Here is a 23,261-nt window from a genome sequence, read left to right on the forward strand (position 1 = left end):
CTCCCCTTAGTACCATTTATTGTTAACATTTAAATAAACTTGGTAATTCTGAGCCAAGTATTTTTCTCATATTACCTTTGATTGTTCTGTTGGTTAGTAGTAACTGGAAAATGCAATAATTTTTTGCCGGAAAACAAGTATTTGGAGCAGGTGACTATTTGAAGGTCAAAAGGCGTTCCGTGTTGTCATTCATTATCAGCCGCTTACAAATCAGTTAGGTTTAATTAGGTTAGGTTTGGTTTGGTTTGGTTGGGTTAGGTTAAGTTAGTTTAGTCAGTTATTTTAGGCTTCCGGTAAAAATATTTTGGGTTTTAAATACTGCTACATTTGCCTAACCTAACCTAACCTAACTGACTTGTAGCGGCTGACAATGAATGACAACGTGGAACGCCCTTTGACCTTCAAATAGTCCCCTGCTCCAAATTCCGCAGAAGATTCTTGCATTTTCCAGTTACTACTAACCAACAGAACAATCAACGGTAGTATGACCCATACTTGGCTCAGAATTACCGTAAACTTATTCCAAATCTTATCATAAATGTGTTTCATTAATATTTATTTGTGCTTGTCACAGAGTATACGATGTTCACACTGGAAGGCTGGAGAGTGCCGATATACTGGCTCCTGATACTCAGATTGTATACTGTGACTCTCCTGATGTCAGTGTGGATTTTCTGCTTCATGATGCAAAACTCAGCCTGCCTCTCGGTTTGGTCTCCAGAGAAACCATAGTTGAGAAGGTAACTAACAGGCTTTTAATTCCTGATGCTTATAATATTAATGCAATGTCCAATTTATGTAATATCACACTCTAACAATACGTCGAAACAAATAACTTACTGCTCTAAAATATTAGAATTGATGTTTATTAATTCTCAAAATGAAATTCTTCCCACCCAGGTATGCCTGAACAAACTCTTGTGGTAAAATTTGTTTTTTTCACACCCCATCAAAGTTTGAGAAATTCCTGTTTCTGGAATTTTAAAATCAATTTTAATTTTGTTAAAGTTAAAGGCAAACTGGATGTCTATTAGTCTTTTGGATTAAGTAATATATGAATTAGAAACAACGTCGTTATCAAACGCTTACATGTATTTTTAGAAAATAATCATACCTACTAATCAGTTTATTGTTATTTTGTTGGTTTAACCAAAAAATTTCCCTAGATGGGTGTGGAAGATAGTGGGAGTGCTGAAGGAGTAAAGGATACAAAAACAACACATCTGTCCATGTTACAAGATGCACTGATCAGTCAAGAAGTGGACAAAGTCAGGGTGGCTCTGAACTTGCACACACAAGGTTAGTAATAGCTACAAGACTTTTTATCTACGATAATTTTGCTCAAGCGTAAAATAGCACTGAGTCCCTATGTATGGGCTCTATGGAGCTACATTAAGTGTCTGTTTTCTCAAGTTGGAAACATTGTTACATCAGAGTATAAGAATCAGGAATGTTCCTTAGCTTTTCGGTAATAGGTGAAAAAAACTATTATTTTTAATCACCGATTCCATTTCAGGGTCATTTAAGGCGGATCACTGTTGAAAACACTTTCAAGTTACCAAGATATTTTTATAATGCTCGCTGTTAGTAACTACTTGATACCTATCAGCGTTATCGGTAATGACATCTACAACGTTATTTAACTCGCTCGTTCTAACAGTTCTAGTTCAGACGATGTTACAAAAATATTATCAGTAAGCTATTAACAAGAAATTGTTATTTCTTGATGATCAATGTTAATAGAAAGACGCAATCAGTAGGATACATATTTAATTTGTTTGTTTAAGCTGTTCAGATGACGTTATTAAAATAATAGGCAATAATCCTCCGTAACTATCTATACCAGGTTTAGACGACACTTCAGCAATAGTATTATTTAACCTGTTATGTTAGTGGCTTTAACGCCTACCTCTACTCAAGAATTCAATTGATACGCAGCTTCAATTAACAATAGCACCACAGGGTTCGTGAAACATTAAAGTTACATATTCAATAACATAATTATAGGACATTACAGTAAAGTCATCTTGGTTTCAGATTTCAGATCTAAACTGAGCAAAGATTCAAATTCAGACGAGTTGGTTGCCTCCACAAAACAGCTGTTTGAAACCATCATATTAGCTGAGGAATTGAGTAAGCAGGTTTGCCGCCTAGCGGTGATACACGCCAACACACTGCTGTCTCTCCTACCATCGCCTACACCTCAAGACCCGTTGTTGATTGAGGTAATGTTGACCCTTGCCTAGTTGTTGGCATCTTAGACGGACCAGTTATTACTAGAACGCTTCTTGGGTTACCTCCAAAGGATATTGTTCTATTGGGTCCGTTCAGGGTACTCGAGGGAAGCTCTTAGGCATTTATAGACTAGTTTGAGAAACATCATGACACAGAGTATGTAAGTGATGCAAGTACTCCATTCCATATTCACTGTGCAGTACAGATCTTATGGGAGATAGTCCTGTTATCAACATCACTGGAAACTACAACGACGGCTGTCTTTGGTGTTGTGTGTTTTGCATCAACTATTCTTGAGACTCTAAAAAGCAATAATTACATTTTGACCATTTCTATAACTCAAAGAATTTTATAGCTTAGTATTTTGACAGTAGTAAGAACAAAGTAAAAAGTTTGGGGGTTCAGATGTTTTCAAAACAATGAGTATCTTTTAAACTGCCTTTTCGAATTCCTAGCTTATGGACGCTCCATATACTGCAAAGTGAACATGGAATAAGAGGATATATTGAATATGGTAGCACTCAATGTAGGATATTACAAGTGAGCCAAATATAAAACATTGCCTACTAAATATTATATTCCATAAAGTAACACTGGGATTAAGGAGATCAGAGTAAATCAGTGTCTAAGCTCTAACGACTCTCTTAATCCCCCAAACAACGACAACAATTTTTTTTTCAGATCCTCAACTACATCGCATTGCTGAGAAGGAAAGACTTGACGGTTTCAGTTGATTTGCCAAACATCTTTGAATGGACTCCGTGGCTGCCATTGTCAGACGGTGAAGTGCTTTTGAAGGGAATAACCGTCTCTTTGCCTCTTGTACAATGCTTCTTGGCCATTCATCGCGGGTGGACGGAAGATGAAATCCGTGGGAAAAGATTCTACACACTTGTACAGGACGTAGTGACAACACTTTTGAAAGAAAATAAATTGGATCAGGCTTCGAATCTACTTACAAAAGTGGTAGGTATTGTTAACTGTAGAAATAAGATAGTATTAATAATTTGATCTAGGTGTAAAGGCCTTTTCTCACCGGCGTACTGGACGTACTGTACATTTTGTACATTTTTTTTTTTCAACAAATCGCTGCCCATGTTATCATATGAGCTCGTTCACACCGCGCGTACAGAACGTACTGTACGTACAGTACGTACGCGATGGTTTTGTATAAATCGCTCTCTTTTCTAAAACGTACGTGGCGTACATGGGCTCGCGCATGCGCAGTGAACACTTCAAAACCACGTGCTCAGCCAGTGTTACTTGTCTGACTGCAAACGAACAAGTGTACGTTTTGGAAGTTTCTGTGCGGTGTGAAAGGACCGCGTACTGGACGAACTGGCCGTACCAAACGTACAGTACATCCCGTACGCCGGTGTGAAAAGGCCTTAAGAATTGATTCCATGTTTTTTGTCTGTTAGACAAATTATTAAGAATTAAAATTTGTATCAATAACCACTCCAATCATAGAATGATTAAACCTTTTACAATTTAATTAGTTAATCACTTTACAGAGTCTGAATCCAGAAGAGGAGTTTTGCGCTTTGTGTCTGAAATGTAAAGATACTGCCCTACGCGACTTTTTAGTGGACAACTTGAGTAGTAGTTTGACTCCAGAATATAAAAGTGCTTGGCAGTTCCTTTCGCTTGTGGAGTCCACTTTGTTGGATCATGGGTAAGACTAGTTTAAGTAGCTATGTAATGTAAAGTAACCTAAATCCATGGTGTTAAGGTTTTGGAAATAAAACTTGTTTACATTTGTCAACTTAATAAAACGGCTTGATTTAAAGAAGTTTTAATTGGGTTAATTCCATTAAAATATCATTAAAGTGGGATATAGGGGAAGTGGTGTTTGTTTAACCAAATCTTAATAGAAATGCTCATTTGGTTTGTTTACAATTCAAATCATGAACATAAATATCCATTGAAACCTTGGTAGTAAGCGTAGTGGTATTTGAAAGAAAAACAAACGCATAATTTTACACGTTAAAGCTTTAGCTTCGTTTAATTTTAAGAATTTCTTTAAATATGGTTGTTTTAAGTACAAAGTTTTCCTTAAGTTATTTGTTATCCAGTTGTTTATCAGTATTGTATGTAAAAGGATTTGTATACTGTACCATAGGGTGCTTTTGGACTACTGGTTTCTATACTTTTAGGTTTTTTTTTATGAAATTAGGCCTACTTGACAGAAGTAAAATAACCTGTATTCTACTTACTGTTGTAGTCCAGAGGCAGTAACAAATAGTTTTTCCTTACTTATTTTGTTATTCAAGTATAATTTCCCAAGCCTCTTGATTCTAAATTATTCTATTAAGTCCTATCTGTTCGGTTTAAAATGCAACATTATTGTATGTATGTATGCTTTTTCCAGTGACCTTTTTCCAAGGTTTATCGACTCTCCCTTAGCAATATCTGATGTCCTCCTTATCTCTGAAAAAGGCAGGAGTCAAATTTTAGCGGACTTGTTTTTCACTACAGGCGGTAAGTTTTTACAGTAAGTTATCAACAATTTTGTAAAATAATCTGTGTTTTTAAAACACACAATTTCCCTTTTTTTCTGTCTACTTTTCAAATAGTAAGCCTCTATAATCAATGGTGGGTGTCAAGCGGGTTTTTACAGTATATTTCTAGAACAAAACTTCCGTGTTCTCACCCCCTTACGAAGCACAGGCAATGCAACTAGTCTGAAAACTTTTTAGAGGCTTTTAACTATCCTTTTTGAGTAAATTACTGGCTATGTGTGCAATAAATAAAAACTACAACTAACTGGTCCTAGGGATGACGATTTCAGTATCCAAAGTTAATGCTTAAACTAATCAATATTCATTATAATTTAGCGTGGAAAGCTAGTAAATCTCTAATGTAAATTGCATTGGTAACGATGTTGAACATAGATCTTTGAACTATACTCACTGTTTAAGATTTATATGCTGTTTATTTTAGAAAGTCAACATGTCATTAGGCATTAATGACCTAAGATTTTAACTTTATTATATCTCCCAACATTAAAACTCAACAATATACAGTATACAATTCATTTATTTTTCAGATTCCAAGCTCAAAGATTACTTGGAAAAAGACGTTTGTTGGGAATACCTTCTGGAGCACAACAATACAGATGGAATCCTAGCTTGGCTCTCCTTGCAGCGTTCAGACACGTTTGATTGGCCTTTGGAGCTATTTTCACAATGGAAAGTGGATCAGAACATGGTTGAGCAAGTTTTATCCGCTGACTGTACTGAGTTAACTAGGCACATCGTGTTTAATAAACTTGCAACGTAAGTATGATTAATTTCGGTTGGTGAAATGCAGTAAGATTTGAGTAAATGCATAGCCTCTTCTAATTCTAGGCCGCAGACCTGGCATACTGGACCAGCTGTTGCACTTTATAATGAAGCGTGTCTGCAATCTATATAATATAATTGTACAATTACCTCGTCACAGCTCCGTAGTTTCCGTATATATTACAGCCATTTCGGCATCAAAATGCCATCCTCAGATACATACATCCACCGGATTTGGCGTCGTCAAACTTGATACACACACATAACACAATAACAAACATTTAAAACATAAAAAACTAAAGACAGGCCTGTCGCGCACATGATGAGTACGTGTACGGAAGCTGACTGGCTTATATATACTGGCTAATATATACGGAAACTACGGAGCTGTGACGAGGTAATTGTACAATTATATTATGGTCATCAATTCAGCTCAGGGGCTAAATCATGTCTATTGGCAATGTTTATGTTTATATTTTGTTATTACTATGGCAATAGGCATGCGGTTGCGACGTTGCCACACACCAACACCGTCTTGTATTAGAGGAGGCTATTGTAAATGAGGAAAACCTTTAAGTCATTAATGAGATTATGCACACCATTGTCAAATGAATCAGTTAAGAAAGCGCTCTTATATAAATTGTTTTAAATTTTACAGCCCCGGGATGTATAGATTTTAAAAGGTGTCGGGTCCAAAATGTGATTTTCAAAGTTTAAACATATAATTTTTATATTAGGTCAAAATAAAATGAAATACTGTAGATGGATATTTTCTCAATTGTGCAGGCCTAAGTATCAGTGAACAGGTTTTTAAATATAACAACTCTTCACCTGTTAGTAAAAGACTACACTGATTTGTGTTGGAAAATTTAGTTATCGTTGAAAGTCAAAGTTATTTTTACTTCTTTTTCTGAAATTCAAACAAAAATATAAAAAGGCATAATAGCTTTAAACAGATTTCAGGCATGGGAAAATATAAAATTATTTAGGTGTCTAGAATTATTTAGGCATGGATAAATTAAAGTGATATACTTCTTAAAATTTATTTGATCTTCATTGTTTTTTTCCTTAGGGTCTGTAAATTTGTGACTCTAATAGCCACTACATAATATTGGTTGCATGGGGTGATTGTAGATTCTTGGACGATTTAAATTTGACAAAGTGTATTCTTGTTATTGTATTTTTAAATATTGAATGTCTGTATTTATTTAGTTTTATTGGTGTAGAACTACTTAAAACCAGATTCTTAGTTTACGGGTTATTTGTATTAAGTCACACTATTTTGATAGGTTTGGCATTTTTCCATCTACTGACCTACAAAATCCAAGCTCCCTGATGCTAAGGATGGCAAACGCAAACATATTCCCGGATGTGGAAGAGGTCTTGAATCAAACCACTGCAAATTTATCACCACCTCAGTATCGAAAGATAATGTTAGAACATGCAATCAACAAAGGTTTGGTTGAAATTGTTGTGAAGTCAAATCTGGATGAGATTAGCATAGATGATAATAATTGGTAAGCATTATTATACTGTGTTTGCTAATCTTAATTTTTTTTCATTTTATTATTCTATTATTCATTGTGACCCTTGGTTGAAATATATTATTGATAAAATAAAATTATTACCTTATCCAAGTTGGATAATCCAACCACAGTTGTTCGTATGATGTTCCTTAGAACTTGATCAGTTCATTTGTAAGCAACTACATTATCAATGCATTAATACATTGTGGTATGTCAATAAATTCATTAAAAGACTGTCACAATCACAGTACATAAAACTTGTCATGTTGATAAAATAATTTAAATGAAATAAAAATTGATAAAAATTATTAAAACCATACAGGCTGGCTAGCAAAGTCACTTATCACTGCCACTGACTAAATAAAACTGACTGAATCATGATGTTTCTTCTTCTCTCCAGTGCCACCTGTATTTCAGTTTGTTTTGTTCTTCTTATTTTATACTTCTTTGATTTGTAACTTGTCATATGTATCAAATATAAATTTTTTAGCTGTGATTTTTTTTGTGAAAGATATAATTTTAGCATTTTAATGACATTATACTGGTATAAAATTTACCCCTGTGCTAATCATGTGTTTTCCTTACATCTGACAATTTTATTTAGCAACTGTTGGACACTTATATTAATAACCACATTTGCTCATCTTGTCAAGGCATTTTATGTGTGCATCATATGTATAGGGGTCTGCGAGTTCCTGATATTTTTGGGTCAGGCCAGGCTAAAGCCCCCCATATTCTATCCTACATGTTAGACGAACATGTCGGGATCCAACGTCTTGTCGTACATATTGGACAGTGTGTGGGTTCCGACCCGACATGCTCGACGGATATGTCAGGTCGGATGCTCGGTCCGGTAGCACCACCCGACTCAAGCCGTTCGTCTGACATGTTGGACCAAGTGTGGGAAACCGTCGAAGTGCTCGCCCGACTAGCCACAGTTTCCAGTTGACTTGTATTTAGCAAATTGTGCGTTATAACCGTCCCATTTTTCCATAATGTCATTTAATGATAATAAACAGTTCTGGTCAGAATTTATTTAACTCTACAGAGACCAGAAGGCGTTGTGGGATGTCAAAAGTAAACTCTATTGCAACAAACATGCGCGTAATAGGGGCACGATATCCCCATGGAAAAGTGCAAGGAACTGTATCCAGAGTGTGATTTAAAGTTCGTTAAAAATAAACTTGAAAATCTCGTTTCGTAGGCTCTAAAAATCTCTAAAAATCATCGCCAAAAATCCCCCACAAATAGCTACAGTCGTCTCGAAATCCATCTCAGACCTAATATTTCACCCGACTTGTTGGGTAACATGCTACAATATGTTGAGATAGAACATTATAAATCAGATTTCTCAAGTAAATATAATTACATCCAAAAGTTTAATTCACAGATGCAGATGGTCATCCATGGAGTTCCGCAGGGGTCGGTGTTGGGGCCCCTCTTGTTCCTAATATACTTGAGGGGTCTGCCGGACTTGATGCCTGTGGGCGGGGCTGCCTGTTTGTATGCTGATGATACTAATATTACCATTTGTGGAAATTCAAAAGAAAGTATTGAGGCATCATCATTGGCCAGTCTCTCCATCATAAAAAAATTCTTAGATAGCAAAAACCTTCTTTTAAACCCTGAAAAATCTAATTTTGTATCATTTTCTACAAAACAAAACAAAAACAAATTAAATCCAGACATAATCTTAGAAGATTATAAATTACAACAGGTAGAACATACAAAATTTCTTGGTTTAATAATTGATAAAAATCTAGCCTGGGACAAACATGTTGATCATGTTATCAAAAAAATGTCTTCAGGAGTATCTGCTTTAAGACAAATGTATAAAGTTTGCAGCTTAAAAACATTAATATCAATATATTATGCCTTAGTTCATTCTAATTTAGCTTATGGAATCAGTATATATGGAGCAACTACATCAAAAAACTTAAAACGGATTTTATCGTACCAGAAAAGGGCAATTAGGGCAATGTTTAATTTGAAAAGGAAAGATTCGGTAAAACATATTTTTACCGATCTTGGAATACTAACTGTTCATGGACTATATATCTTGGAAACTATTATTTATGCAAAAAATATTACAAAAACTCAGGTATCAAACAAAATTAGTCATAATTATAACACTCGTTCTCAATCTCACATTGATAGACACAATCTAGAATTTTATAAAAAGAAAACAAAATTCGCAGGAAATAAATTTATGTCCCATCTTCCAAAAATACTTCTAAATGAAAATGATACAAAAAAGTTTAAAAATTGTCTGAAACAGTATTTGATTAAAATTTCCCCTTATTCTCTTGAAGAGTTTTGGGAGAACAAATAAAATAAATATTCTGTCTTATTTTTAGTTCTTAAATGTAAAACATTTTATTTTGTAATATCTGACTCTATTCCTGTACAATTGTACTTACATGAATAAAGGATATTTTGATTTGATTTGATTTGATTTGATGCTCGACAGTGTGTGGGAAACAACCGACATAAGGGAGGTTGGATGTTGGGTCCGTCGTCAGGTCAGGTTGTCCGGTCGAGTGGCATGTTCGATAGGGTGTGGGGGGCTTAAAAGTTGGCCCAAAGGATCAGTTCGGCCTGGAAATAATTTTCAGGCCAAACTTATCATTGGTTGAGTCGAGCTTTTATTTGACCTATGGCAGATTAAAAATTGAAGATTGTTGAGTGATGTTTACTGTTTTGCTGTGATGATGATGTTGAAGTGGACGCAAAAACGTTTACGATTTTTCCACGTGGCCAAAAATAGGCTATCTACTGTAATGGGGTCTACTGCAAATAGTAAATAAATCTTAAAAGTGCATCTACATTCTAAAAATAACATAAAATATACAGTTTTCCAATTTTTGAGTTTATTGCCATTTTGGAAAATGACCGCCATTTTTTAAATAATTTAATCAATATTCTTTACATATTTTATGGTCTACCCGAAAACATGATAAATTATATGGTGTTCCATAAGAAATTTCAAAGTTGGCCACCATATTGGAAAATGGCAGCTGATATTCAAAAAACTAAATTCATATTTTTAACTGCCACAAAAAATTAAGAATGTCTCCCATTAAAAGTTTTCTCTAATTCTTACCGTTTCTGATAGCCCATTGGTGGCCTCCTTGAGTTGATCACCCTGTATATAAACCAACTGTAGTGTTACAATTAATAAGTATTTTAAAATATCAATACTTTGCAAACAATCTGATTTTGATCCGGCCCAATCCGAAGGGAAAAAAGTCTGCCCCAGCTTCTATGTTTTTACTTATTTGTCTGTTTGTCGCTTCTCAACCATGTACCACTCACACGGAAGGGTTCACTAAAAATTTAATATGTTCTAAATCCAGCCTAGTATAAAACGTAATAATGTCCATAAACACGAACATAATATAGAAAATTGAATGGATGTTGTATGGTTGCTAACTTCATTTCATTACTGAAGATTTTGATCAGAAGTAATTAACTTAGTGATTTTATAGGCACTCACTCCTTATTTGAATTCTTTTAACTTTTATTTTTTTATTCACTCTCAGCCCAGACTGGCTGAAACTGTTCAAAGCTCACAGATTAGCTGGCAAGACGATGGACAACACAGATATTTTAGAAGCTGTGGAATACTCTTGTCGGTATCTGGCTTCTCATGAATCACTGGATTTAACAAGCTACCTTAAGCAGCATCCGTTGGTCGCAGTAGTGTTGGATCTTTTGAAAAATAAGGTATTTGAGATGGTATTCAGGAACGAGGGGAAGGCTCTTAACAACATTAAATGTCACATCACTAGATGCTGGTGGTATTAAAGCAATTCAATTGGGATTGATTGTTGGGATGACTGTAAAATAATTTATAAATAAAAATACTTCTTAAAAATGCCACGTTTTTAAACTCACTAAAAAGTAGAAACTAATTTTTAATTATGTTGAGAGAATAAAAACTTGTAAGATTTAAAACGAAAAACGTGGGGTGCATACTAATTTACAATTAACTTCACCTTTTGAACTATTATGATCTATTGCATGCGAATCATGTTTTTGTTTTAAATCTTACAAATATTACATCTTACAAATCTTTACCAGTACTTTGAAATGCTTGTTTTATATTTTTAGAATATCTCGGGATCAGAACCTGTACCTCTTAACCTCTACTCTTCGAACTGTCAAATTTAAGTATTTATAGCTGACTTACATTAATTGATATATTTACATTCTTTCAAAATGTAAACATGAAAAATTTGGAAGCCCATGGGGCGTAGCCCAAGGGAAATATGAAAATTAAATGATATAATATTGCATTGTCATCCATTTGTGAGCTATGTTTCAAGTGTCTAGCTCATTGGGAACTTTGTTTAAAATTGATATAAAAGTTTGTAAGAAAGCGAGTTAATAAAAACAAGCCTATGGGTCATAGCCCAAGGGAAGTATGAAAATTAAATGATATAATATTGCATTGTCATCCATTTGTGAGCTATGTTTCAAGTTTCAAGTCTCTAGCTCATCGGGAAGTTAGTATAAAATTGATTTCAAAATTTGTACCGGACAAGAAAGTGAGCTAATAAAAACGTTTTAAAATAAACAAAAGCATTGGGGTGGGGGAAAGGTTCTGGGCCTGCACATCCCACATTTCCACCCTATTACACAATCCATTTACAGTTAATATTTAGTCACATTTAAATATTAAATATAGCTAATATTTAATGTTTAAATACAACCAGATTTGAATATATAATAGGTACCTTGGTCCGTCTTCAGTCTTAGTTGCCCTTAAACTAAAAAAAAAACAAAAAAACAATTTGTCTAGAGAGTTTTGAAAATTTAGTTTCCTTGGTATAGTTTATGTCTTCATTTATTAAATCATCAATTCAGTTAAAGAACCAATGACAAAAAACTCGTGTGTTGTGGAACTTTAAACAGCTGTGGATTTGATTGCTAAACAAAAGACAGACTTGTATTTGTTATGACTATCCAGTATCCAGAAAACAATGAATCATGAAATTATCAACAGAGTTATAGATCATACAGTGCTCCTAATATAACAATTGAAATTTACACCTTAGTCTTAGTGGAGTAAATTTTTTGGTGATCTCAATATAAGTGTAAATTTTGTGTTAAATTAATTCATAATAACACCCAGCAAATATTTCGGTTCCATTGTATCAGATTCGCATGAATAAATGGTAAATGTATAATCAGATGACACTATATTTTAATTAACTTTATGTTAGTCTAAACTATTCTGACCCAATGATTGTGACTGCAGAACATTTGCGAGCTACATTCCCATGTCTCCCCACTGCTAGCCGCTGCGTTGCCTGTTGAACCACCGACGCAAGACATTGACCTGTACTCTGTCCTGTCTCACACTGTACCCTTCCACACGGACAACATCTTCAAACATCAACTCTCCAAGGAAAAGTAAGTTGATAGAAGCACTAACATACATTTGTAGCCGACCCCGTTCTGGTCAATTTTAGAATCAGCTGCCATTTTACTCCGCTCTTCTGAATAATCCTTTATCAACTCCAATTCCCTACGAATCTTCTTGTATTCTTCTCACATGTTCATACTACCCTAGTCCTTTTTTAATACTTTCCATCTTTAACTACTTATCTTATAAACTCTTCATTTATATCTTAATCCCACCATATTTTTACTCTTGGTATCTTTAAAAAAATCATATTTTTCTTAATTATTTTTCCTGTATGTTCCTATAATTGTTTTTACTGTTTTGAATGCATTCAATGAAACATTTTGAATGTTTGATACCAAAATGAATGTAGTCGATAATTTTTGGTTAAATTAAATTTGAAGAAACAAAAAATAAATAATAATTATAGGTTGGTTTTCAAATGCTGGTAAAATAATAATATTTTTATACGGATCAAAACTATCTGAGTTCCATTTGGAATTGTTCACTTTCCAAAAAATGTCAGCAATTTTAGGTGTGTAATCAATCACTGTTACTATTTTATTAGAAAATGTACTATTAGAAAACCATTTAACATTTAACATTTGAATCTTACATTGTAAAATGTCCAATAGTGCTTTTGAATAGCTAATTAAGTTTCTTCTCTAATCGGTTATTCCAGTAACCATAAATAATTTAAAGGATACATTTTAATTTACTTTATTAAAATAAGAGGTTTGTTCAAAAATTTGCAATAACTGTACCAAAGTTTTCCTTTGTGGGGCAAATGGATAAATTTGTTTCCATGTCCCTCAATGATTTTTATTTTTCAATTTACTTTAACTTTCTAATTGCATTACTTTAGCATTTCATTTTATGAGTACAAAGTAATTTCATGATGTTTTTTAACTGTGGAATTCTGGGTTTCAGAAACACTCCTCTACCAGACTTTACCAACGAAAAACTGAATTCACGCCATGGAACCAGGTTTTCCCTCGGCTTCAAAGAGTTTCTGAAGCAAGGAAGACCGGCCAGCGCCTTGTCCTTCTTCATGCAGAAAGAAAGAGGATCTGACAAGTAAACTTTCTTTCAATGCTTTGTTTCTTATGATTTTATACAGATCGAAATGGTCCTTTGTTACGTCATAATACAAAATTCTCCTTAAGGCAAACGCTTATATAAACTGATTGATTTACTTTTAGATACTTAGTGCTGGAGTATAGTATATAAGTGATAAGTATAATCATAGACAAAAGAATTAAATATAGACCGACAGCAGTGCTGCGATTAACATATATTCTGATGTACACCGCTTGAAGTGCCGTGTAGTTTCGGTGCACACCACTGCAGTGTCAAGCGCAGAGTTGGCAAATTGAAACTAATCCTCATTTCCTTACTTTTTGTTAAGTCTACAGAACTCTAGTTTTGTACTATAAAAATTAGCTGAATAAACTTAGTGAATGAACTAACTTAAATATACTTATTATATGTTAGTGGAACAATTTTATGTTGAGAAAAATACTACAAATTGCCAAATTGGCCATTATTTTTTAGCTTTGCCCTAATATTGACTAAAATTTAAGTATTTTTTAAAATATAAAAAAAAGCAAGAATTAAAACATTATTTCTTACAAAGAGGTTTTTTTTTAAAATAACTAACCAGATATCCATAAACATCAAGTTCAATTTTTCAGATAATTTTTTACTGAACTACCTTATCTCTATTTTTGAAAAATGTTTAACTATGAATGTTTAAAATAATTTGAGTCATTAGTTAAAAAATCTGTTCATTCTAACCTCAAAAATTACAAAAATGTACAACTTCCATATTTAAATTTCTTCATGACCTTAAACTAGAAAAGTGTAATGCAATTTTGAAGTAATGATGTGAATTAGCCAACATATCAATTAAATATGTTTGCTGTAGGAAGAAGGCAGCTGCTAGATTGGCTCACGGACTGGCTCTATGTCACGCTGAAGACACGGTAGTTACCAGCGCTTGTGTGGCGTTTGTGGAACTCCTTGGTAAAAACCCAAAGCCTTTGCGAGCTCACATTGGTGTTGCTAGAGAGCTCATCGGACATCTCAGCAAGAAGACTCTCAGTAAGTGCTTATCGAAACAATTACTTTCAAATGTAAGTCAAGTCTCAATTTTCAAAACAGTGCAGACATCAGGTTATCAGAGCAGTGGCTAATAAACAAGTCAGTTGGACTAGCAAGTTTAGTGTCAGATTATCTATGACATATATAGTGAGTGCTAATACTTACTTACTCCCTGTGCCCCAAATTTCGGAGGAGATATTTGGCCACAACAAAAATTTTCCACCAAGATTATCAAAAGTAATTTTTGTTGCCGTTTTGTTATTAGTGGTCCGATTTTTATTTTCGCGGCTAGCAAAGTGCGGAAGTTCCTATTGCACAGGGCTAAGGTTCTTCCTCCAGCGGAAGCGTTTTAGAATGTGAAGGCGAGGGGGAAAGGAGTGTGAGGGGCGGTGTTGGACTTTGCCCTGGATACAGTCGACTAGTGCTAGACATCACTTAAGTATATCATTGGTTGTTTCCTCTGTACCTTGCTTATCTGTGGTATAGCTTGGATTGCAGTATATGTATTGGAGACCTCTTTCTGTGAAACATTTTTTCAAGGCAAGGCTCTAGGCCAGGATTTTGAACTGTAGAAAAAGAAGGATAGCAGATAGCTTACCTTGAAGAAGTTGAGGTAGGTCAAATAAAAGAGACACATAATATTTCACACATAATATTTCGTCTCCTGGTGGACTTAGTCAAGTGTCTCCTCTGCATGTTCTATTTGGCCTACCTAAACTTCTTCAAGGTAAGCTAGCTGTTATCCTTTGTTTTTCTCTCTGTGAAAAAGTAATATAGTAGTATGAGCAATCAAAAGTGAGTTAATATTGTTGTATTTTACTGTAGAAGAGCACCTGTTCAACTTGGTGCAATGCAGGCCAGGCACAGCCGCACTACTACTGACAGAACTAGAGACCAGGTTGATGGCCAAGTGGAGAACCACCAGTCCCGGTATAGTGACGTGTCTGCAAGACTTCCACTTGGCTGTCAGGTTCTCTGTGTGTCATCAGCTACCCCCTCCCTCCTCCCTGCTACGCTACAGTCTGGAGACTGGCAACTGGCTGCTGTTCATACTGACTGCTCAGGTCTTCCAGTACCCGCTAGATCAGGTTAACATGTCTTCATTTGTCTGTTTAACCCACATTCTTTGGTTAAGTTCATTTTTAGTTATTTTTTATATAATTTTTATGTTATATTTTAAGGTAGTATTGTGGAAATTATACATTGGAATTGCTCAAAATAAAATTTTCTCAAATTTACAGGGTCTAAGATCTGATCCTGAACTCAGGTATGAAAGTAACAAGATTAGTTCACAAACCCCCAACCAAAGCTTTAAAAAAACATGCAGATAACTGTCAAAACAAGAAATAAAAAAACTCTGAAAGAAACCCCATAGCTGTACATGGGAGTGAATGGGGGTTTAGGGTACAAGTAAAGCTTCCCAGTTTGTAAGGATTTACCAAAAGACATCAACCATGCTGACCAAGTCTATCCTTCTTGCATTGCTATCCCAGTCCCACAATGAATCATTTGTTTATTTATGTATATTAGCAACTTACAATGAATCATTTTGCGTGCACAGCCTGCACTACTTATTCTCTTGATATCCTAGGATTGTATGTATTCTGTTGTAATTCTTTCTCCAATTTTAACATTCTTTATGTAGTGTATACAATAATAATGTACCATAATGTTGCCATTTTTACGATATTTAGATTTGTTTTATAAAGAGTTGGCAATATGTTTTGCATTTGTGTCCTGACTGCGATCAGGCGACTGTGACGTCATATCGTACGATTTCAATAAAGCTCCCGGATTGGCTACAACCCATCACGCCACTTTTCCCTCCACGTTTAACCGCCGTTCCAAAAGTTTCCTTGCTGACCAGTCCTCAAGATTCCAACAAACCGTAAACATGTAGTCGGCCGGGTTTTATTTAATTCCCCAAATGGTGTTTTATTTATTTCAAGTCATTGCACCTTAAACGTTCCAGTGGCGACAAGGTACGAAAATGACTCAACGCGTAAAAAGTTTTTAAGTGATTTAAGTGACAATCAAAGTGCACCGTAGCAAGGTACGTGTGTTTTTAAAAGTGACAATTGAACTTCTACTGCACCGTAGGAAGGTACGTGTGTTTACAGAAGAATTCGGTCAAGTTAACTTCGAACAGTGCGTGTGAGTGTAAACATTAATGCCGCTTGATGAGAACCTTATTGATAACTTTGGAACTTTATTAAATTTCAAGATGTCGTTCATCGGTGCGATCGGTCCTTTTGATAATTCAGAAGAAACGTGGGACTCATATATCGAGCGTTTTGAGTTGTTTGTTACATGTAACGATATTACCAACGCTAAAAAAGTTAGTACGCTTTTGACGGTTGTCGGAGTGAAAACTTATAACCTGCTTAAAGACTTATGTACACCAGACAAACCTGCTACTAAGAGCTACGAGGATATTGTACGGATCATTAAGGGACATCTTCATCCAAAACCATCTTTTATTGCCGAAAGGTACAAGTTTAGTCTACGAACACAATTAGAGCATGAATCAGTCGCTGATTACATCGTCAACCTGAAGAAACTCTCTGTCAACTGCGAGTTTAAGGACAAACTACCGGATCATCTTCGGGACAAGATCGTAAGTGGGTTGAGGGACGACGCCACCAAGAAGAGGTTGCTGGGCGAAGAAGATCTCACCTACGAGAAGACGGTCCAAATAGCCACATGGAGTTGGCAGCGAGAGACCGGGGCCCTGACCTACCACAACACGGGGGGAGGAAGTCGTCTCCACAACGTCGCTTCGAAGCAGCAGCAGCAGCAGCAGCGGAAGCCGTGGCAGCGCTCAAAAAGTGAAGTAAAGTGCTATTGTTGTGGTAAATCTGGTCATTTAAAAAGTGAGTGCCGTTTTAAAAGTTTATCTTGCAATTTTTGTAAGAGGAAAGGCCATTTAGAAAGTGCGTGTCTGATGAAGAAAAACAATGGTGAGTCACAATCTAAATTTGCATTTAATGATAAGCGTAAAGATGGACAAAAGAACTGTACACCTAAGTTTACCTCTGGTAACAAGTCTCATAAGTATAAGCAAAACTATGTAGAGAACACAGGGGTCAATGACAATGACGATGATTATAGTGATTTAGCTAACTTATTTTCCATAAATGATGAGGAAAGTAAACAGAGGGATAGAATAAAACCTATCACGGTTAATCTTAAAGTAGAACATACTGTATTGCCATTTGAGGTTGACAGTGGAGCATGCGTGTCAGTAATTTCTGAAAAGTGTTATAACGATAATTTCTCTGATCTCGAATTAATGCCCACTAATTTGGTTTTGAGCTCCTATACAAACCAGCCGATAAAACCTGTAGGAAAACTTAACGTAAATGTACAGCATGAATCTGAGCATAAAAAGTTAACATTGTATGTTGTGTCTAAAGGGGCTAATCCTCTAATGGGAAGAGACTGGATTAGGGAACTAGAAATATCGATCCAAATCCCTAAAGAAAATAGTTTGAACACGGTTGAAAAGCTAGATCAAAAACCTGTAATTGTCAGTAAACTGTACAGTAAATTTCCTGAGGTATTTACTGATGCGTTAGGTTGTTACAAGGGAGATGCAGCTAGATTAGAGTTGAAGGAAAATGTAATTCCTAAGTTTTTCAAACCCAGACCTATACCATTTTCGATCAAAAATAAAGTGGAGTCTGAGATTGATCGATTAGTAAATAATGGGATTTTAACTCAAGTTAGCAATAGTGAATGGGGAACTCCAATTGTGCCTATTTTGAAAAAGGACGGAAGTATAAGAATATGTGGCGATTTTAAAGTAACGCTCAACCCCTATTTAATAGTCAATCGCCACCCAATTCCAAGGATTGAGGACATTTTTAATAATTTACAAAAAGGGGAGACATTTTCAAAAATCGATCTTTCTCAGGCCTACACTCAGGTAAAGTTAGACGAGGAATCAAAGAAGTATTGTACAATAAGTACATCGAAAGGATTGTATATTTACAATCGAGTTCCATATGGTGTAGCATCCGCCCCGGGAATATTTCAGAGTATAATGGAACGCATTTTAGCTCACATTCCCGGCGTTGTTTGCTTCCTAGACGATATTTTGGTAACAGGAACTGATGACAAACAGCATTTAGAGAGGTTGATTCAAGTGTGTGAAACTTTAAAGAATCATGGTTTAACAGTAAGTCAAAATAAATGTCAGTTTTTCTGTAAATCTGTTGAGTATTTAGGGTACATTTTAAGTAAACAAGGACTAGGCACATCTCTTAGTAAAATTGAAGCTATTGTAAACGCCCCAGTGCCTACCAATGTAACTCAGTTAAAAGCTTTTCTAGGTTTAGTCAATTATTATTCTAAATTTGTGCCAAGTATGTCTACCATTGTATCCCCACTGTATCATTTACTCAGAAAGGACACTCCATTTGAATGGAATTTATCATGTGACAAAGCGTTTCAATTAATTAAGAGCAAATTAGTTTCAGCTCCTATTTTGGCGCATTATGACCCAAATTTACCCTTGAGGTTAGCTAATGATAGTTCTGCCTACGGGGTCGGAAGTGTGTCAAGTCAAATGCAATCAGATGGATCTGAAAAACCTATTTGTTTTGCGTCAAGAACATTGTCTAAAGCCGAATCAAACTACTCTGTAATAGACAAAGAAGCTTTAGCTATTGTGTTTGCTGTTAAAAGATTTAATCAGTATTTGTTTGGTAGAAAATTCACACTAGTAACAGACCACAAACCATTGTTGTCAATTTTTTGCCCTAAAAAGGGACTTCCGGCTTTTGCCGCTAGCAGATTACAGAGGTATGCTTTATTTTTAGCCAGCTATGATTTTGACATACAATATGTTTCCTCTCAGGGAAATGCTTCTGCAGATTGTTTATCTCGCTTACCTTTGCAAGCTAAACATGTTAACGAGCAGTATGAGGAAAATCCTTATGTAGGAACCTATTTGCAATTTTTAGCGGAGGGAGATATTCCAATTAATTTTGTTGATATTAAGAGGGAAACACAAAAAGACACCGAGTTAAGTAAGGTATTTGGCTATGTCTTGTACGGCTGGCCTAATGAGGTAAATGAAGAATTACGACCTTATTTCATAAGGCGGAGCGAACTAACTATTGAGCATGGCATATTAATGTGGGGTTATCGGGTTGTCATTCCAAAAATTTATAAAAGGGACTGTTACAAGAATTACATTGTGGACATTTAGGGATAGTCAAAATGAAGGCTCTAGCCCGTTCTTATCTATGGTGGCCTTCAATAGATAAAGACATAGAAGAACTTGCCAATAGTTGCTCGCAATGTCTCATGGAACGTCAAAGCCCGTCAAGGTCATATTTACATGTATGGGAATACCCAAAGTCAGCGTGGCAACGATTACACATAGATTTTTTAGGCCCTATTAATTCAAAGTTGTATATGGTTGTAGTTGATGCTTATAGTAAATGGATAGAAGTAGAGGAGGGCAGTTCCACATCTGCCAAAGTAGTCATAAATAAATTGAGACCTATGTTTGCAAGGTTTGGAATTCCGGAACAGTGTGTCACAGACAATGGCCCTCCTTTTACATCCTGTGAATTTAGCAAGTTTCTTAAAGCTAATGGGGTTAGGCACACGCTTACACCACCTTATTTTCCCGCTAGTAATGGCCAGGCGGAAAATGCTGTAAAAACAGTAAAGAAAAGAATAAGAGGGGCTTTGTTTTCAAATCAAAATCCAGACTTAGCTTTAAGTAGATTTTTGTTGGCATATCGAAATGCAGTACATAATACAACCAATGAAACTCCAGCCAAACTAATGTTCGGTAGAGTATTGCGAACTACTTTAGATTTGATACGTCCTTCTGTTAGTAAAACGGTTTTGTCAAACCAAAACAAACAAGTTGTGAACAAAGGGGGAAGTCAAACTAGAGAACTGTCAATAGGACAGCCTGTTTTAGTTTGTGATTACAGGGGAAGAAATAAATGGACACAAGGTGTAGTGATTAAAGTGTTAGGTCCTGTATCTTATTTAGTAAAATTAGACTCAGGTATTGTATGGAAGCGCCATATTGACCAGCTGGTAGGGTTAAACACTAAGGTAAATTTAAATGATCAACAGAATGACATTACTAGAGAGGTAGTGTTGCCTCCAGCTGAACATATGTTTGACCAGGATGTTGGTAACAATGCTCAGTCAGCTGGTCGAGCTTCACCCATGAGACCGGAAATGCCGAGTACACCTCGTACTCCAGGACGTAGTAAACGTAGTAGTACGCGCTCATCGCTTACTCCACCGGACGTGACCTTTACATCACCTGTACGATCAGCTGATCGACCCAAACAAGCATCACCATTGAGGCGATCTGCCAGAGAAATAAAACCTCCTGAAAGGTTGAATTTGTAAATATTTATTTCTGTGTTTTGTTTTCAATTTTATCAAGGTTGCTTGTTTTAATGTTTATTGTTTTGTCTTATTTGATTGAATCATACAATATTGTTTTATGAAAAAGTGTTTTTGTTTTAGGTTATTTAATGATTATTTAATTGGTTTGATGTGTTGATAACAATTGCGTATTTTAAGAAAAAAATATTTTAAACTTAAAGGGGAGGAAATGTAGTGTATACAATAATAATGTACCATAATGTTGCCATTTTTACGATATTTAGATTTGTTTTATAAAGAGTTGGCAATATGTTTTGCATTTGTGTCCTGACTGCGATCAGGCGACTGTGACGTCATATCGTACGATTTCAATAAAGCTCCCGGATTGGCTACAACCCATCATGCCACTTTTCCCTCCACGTTTAACCGCCGTTCCAAAAGTTTCCTTGCTGACCAGTCCTCAAGATTCCAACAAACCGTAAACATGTAGTCGGCCGGGTTTTATTTAATTCCCCAAATGGTGTTTTATTTATTTCAAGTCATTGCACCCCAAACGTTCCACTTTAAACAACTTAAGTAATGTTGGTCGAATTGCTCACGAAATACACTGTAAACTGGCTTAATTATTATAATTAAATCCTCATCAACTATTTAGTTGATTTTGAAATAATTTTGACTCCAGCTGGTCCATCCAGTTTATATGTCTTTCTTGGCACCTATTCAATAATTATTAACTTATATTTTTCTCAATTTCAGGTGCAAAAGGTCTGCTCAATGAATGGCAACTATGTGATTAGTGAACATCTGTACCACTCACTGCACAATCAATCAGAGGTTACTACATTTCACTTTTTAAAACTATGTTTTGCTTTAGTCCATTTCTTACTTTGCCCCTTTTGCTGTTTTTGCGGTAATTTGTACTCAATTCACCATTCCATCTGAGGGCATAATCAATAACATGAATTTTAAAATATATTGTTTAAGGTTTAGGTACTTAATTGTTAGATGTTCAACTATTATTTTCAATGGTTCTCTAAATGTTGTACATAATAAATCATGTTGGTGTACATAAGTGGTACCGCAGGTTGTATATTTATTTTGCAGTGTCTTTCTTAGTGCTCGACTAATTTACCTACCATAATTCCTAAATATATTTTATGAATGTAAGACTAAACTTATGGCGCAGCAGCTTTCTGATGGTAAACATTCAGTTTTCTACTATCTTCATATTTTTAAGCATATTGATGACAGAGGACGGGTTAGTTATTGTTTCATTTTGCTAGGATGAAGAGAGCAAGAGTTTTGAGTCTGACACCAACTTGTTCGCGTGTCTGGCGCAGTTTGGCAATGATGCAGCCAAGATGTTCATTCTAAGTAGACTACACAATAGCCCTGCATTGGCATTGCTTGCTTCGACACTACAGGCGAGTATTACAATTGTGTATTTTTTATCTAATCTAGATTAACCTAAGATATTCTAATTATAGTTCGGCCGCTTAGAAAGCGACCTCCTCCAGCATTGGTTTAGCATTAGCGCGCAGATCGTTTTCGAAGCGGCTGAACTATAGTAACTAGTCATGTTGTAAGTTACCTGATGACTGCCAAAACGATCCATTGTAATAATTGACAGCTGTTTCATGCTGTTGGAAGTGGAGTGCATCATCACTTCTGTTGAACAGTTACTGGCTGTCGGATTTATGGGATGTTAGATTTGAAATAAATGGGGTTTGGAATCACGTTTTCTCAATAACAATTTATTTGGATTTTTTAAATGTACCTAATAAATTTGTCTAATCTATTGCAGCCTCGCCCAGTAGAGGTAGGCCTGTGTTGGTGGTTGGTCGCCGCACTGCCCTCAGAGGCGACTCCACAACATCTAGATGCTCCATGGACACCTGACAGAGTAACCCAGCTGATAGAAATTGTCATCAAGCTGGGATACATACGCACACTCGCACACGCCTTTGCTATATTTCAACCGGTGAGTAACTATTTGGATGCGGATTGATTGATAATCTGTAATTGATGGACCTTGAGGAATTAAAAAATAGACATACAACTAAGCAATGTATACACAACCAATTGTAAATAGTCATAGGTCTCAGCTGAAGTGGTATACATTAAGTCTCACAAACTTTACTCTCAATTAACTACACTTAAACTTTTACGACTCTTCTACGACTTCTACAAAAGTAGAAAATAAAACCAAAAAGGGGGAATGATTGTTCAATTCTGTACAAATAAGTACTTATTAATGAAATACAGTTCAATGTTCATATGTAGTTTTTGTATGTTTAAATGGATTAAAGAACAAAATTAAGAAGTAAACAGTTA

The 23,261-nt window shown here is 35.4% G+C and overlaps 1 protein-coding gene across 1 annotated transcript in view; it reads left to right on the plus strand.

Moving 5' to 3' along the window:
- LOC128988835 (spatacsin) overlaps positions 1–23,261 on the plus strand; it is a 72,785-nt gene that overhangs the window by 13,819 nt on the left and 35,705 nt on the right. The window contains exons 8-23 of the mRNA XM_054410521.1: positions 575–740; positions 1,167–1,299; positions 2,038–2,225; positions 2,917–3,201; positions 3,750–3,910; positions 4,607–4,716; positions 5,285–5,513; positions 6,809–7,036; positions 10,588–10,771; positions 12,309–12,463; positions 13,386–13,532; positions 14,383–14,558; positions 15,384–15,646; positions 21,684–21,761; positions 22,211–22,351; positions 22,732–22,908. Coding sequence (XP_054266496.1) covers positions 575–740; positions 1,167–1,299; positions 2,038–2,225; positions 2,917–3,201; positions 3,750–3,910; positions 4,607–4,716; positions 5,285–5,513; positions 6,809–7,036; positions 10,588–10,771; positions 12,309–12,463; positions 13,386–13,532; positions 14,383–14,558; positions 15,384–15,646; positions 21,684–21,761; positions 22,211–22,351; positions 22,732–22,908 — 2,821 coding nt within the window. The remainder of the gene's footprint in view (positions 1–574; positions 741–1,166; positions 1,300–2,037; positions 2,226–2,916; positions 3,202–3,749; positions 3,911–4,606; positions 4,717–5,284; positions 5,514–6,808; positions 7,037–10,587; positions 10,772–12,308; positions 12,464–13,385; positions 13,533–14,382; positions 14,559–15,383; positions 15,647–21,683; positions 21,762–22,210; positions 22,352–22,731; positions 22,909–23,261) is intronic.

This window comes from Macrosteles quadrilineatus, unplaced genomic scaffold, assembly GCF_028750875.1.
Source record: "Macrosteles quadrilineatus isolate MER2022 unplaced genomic scaffold, UCM_ALF_1.0 Scaffold_3__2_contigs__length_128488019, whole genome shotgun sequence".
NCBI lineage: Eukaryota > Metazoa > Arthropoda > Insecta > Hemiptera > Cicadellidae > Macrosteles > Macrosteles quadrilineatus.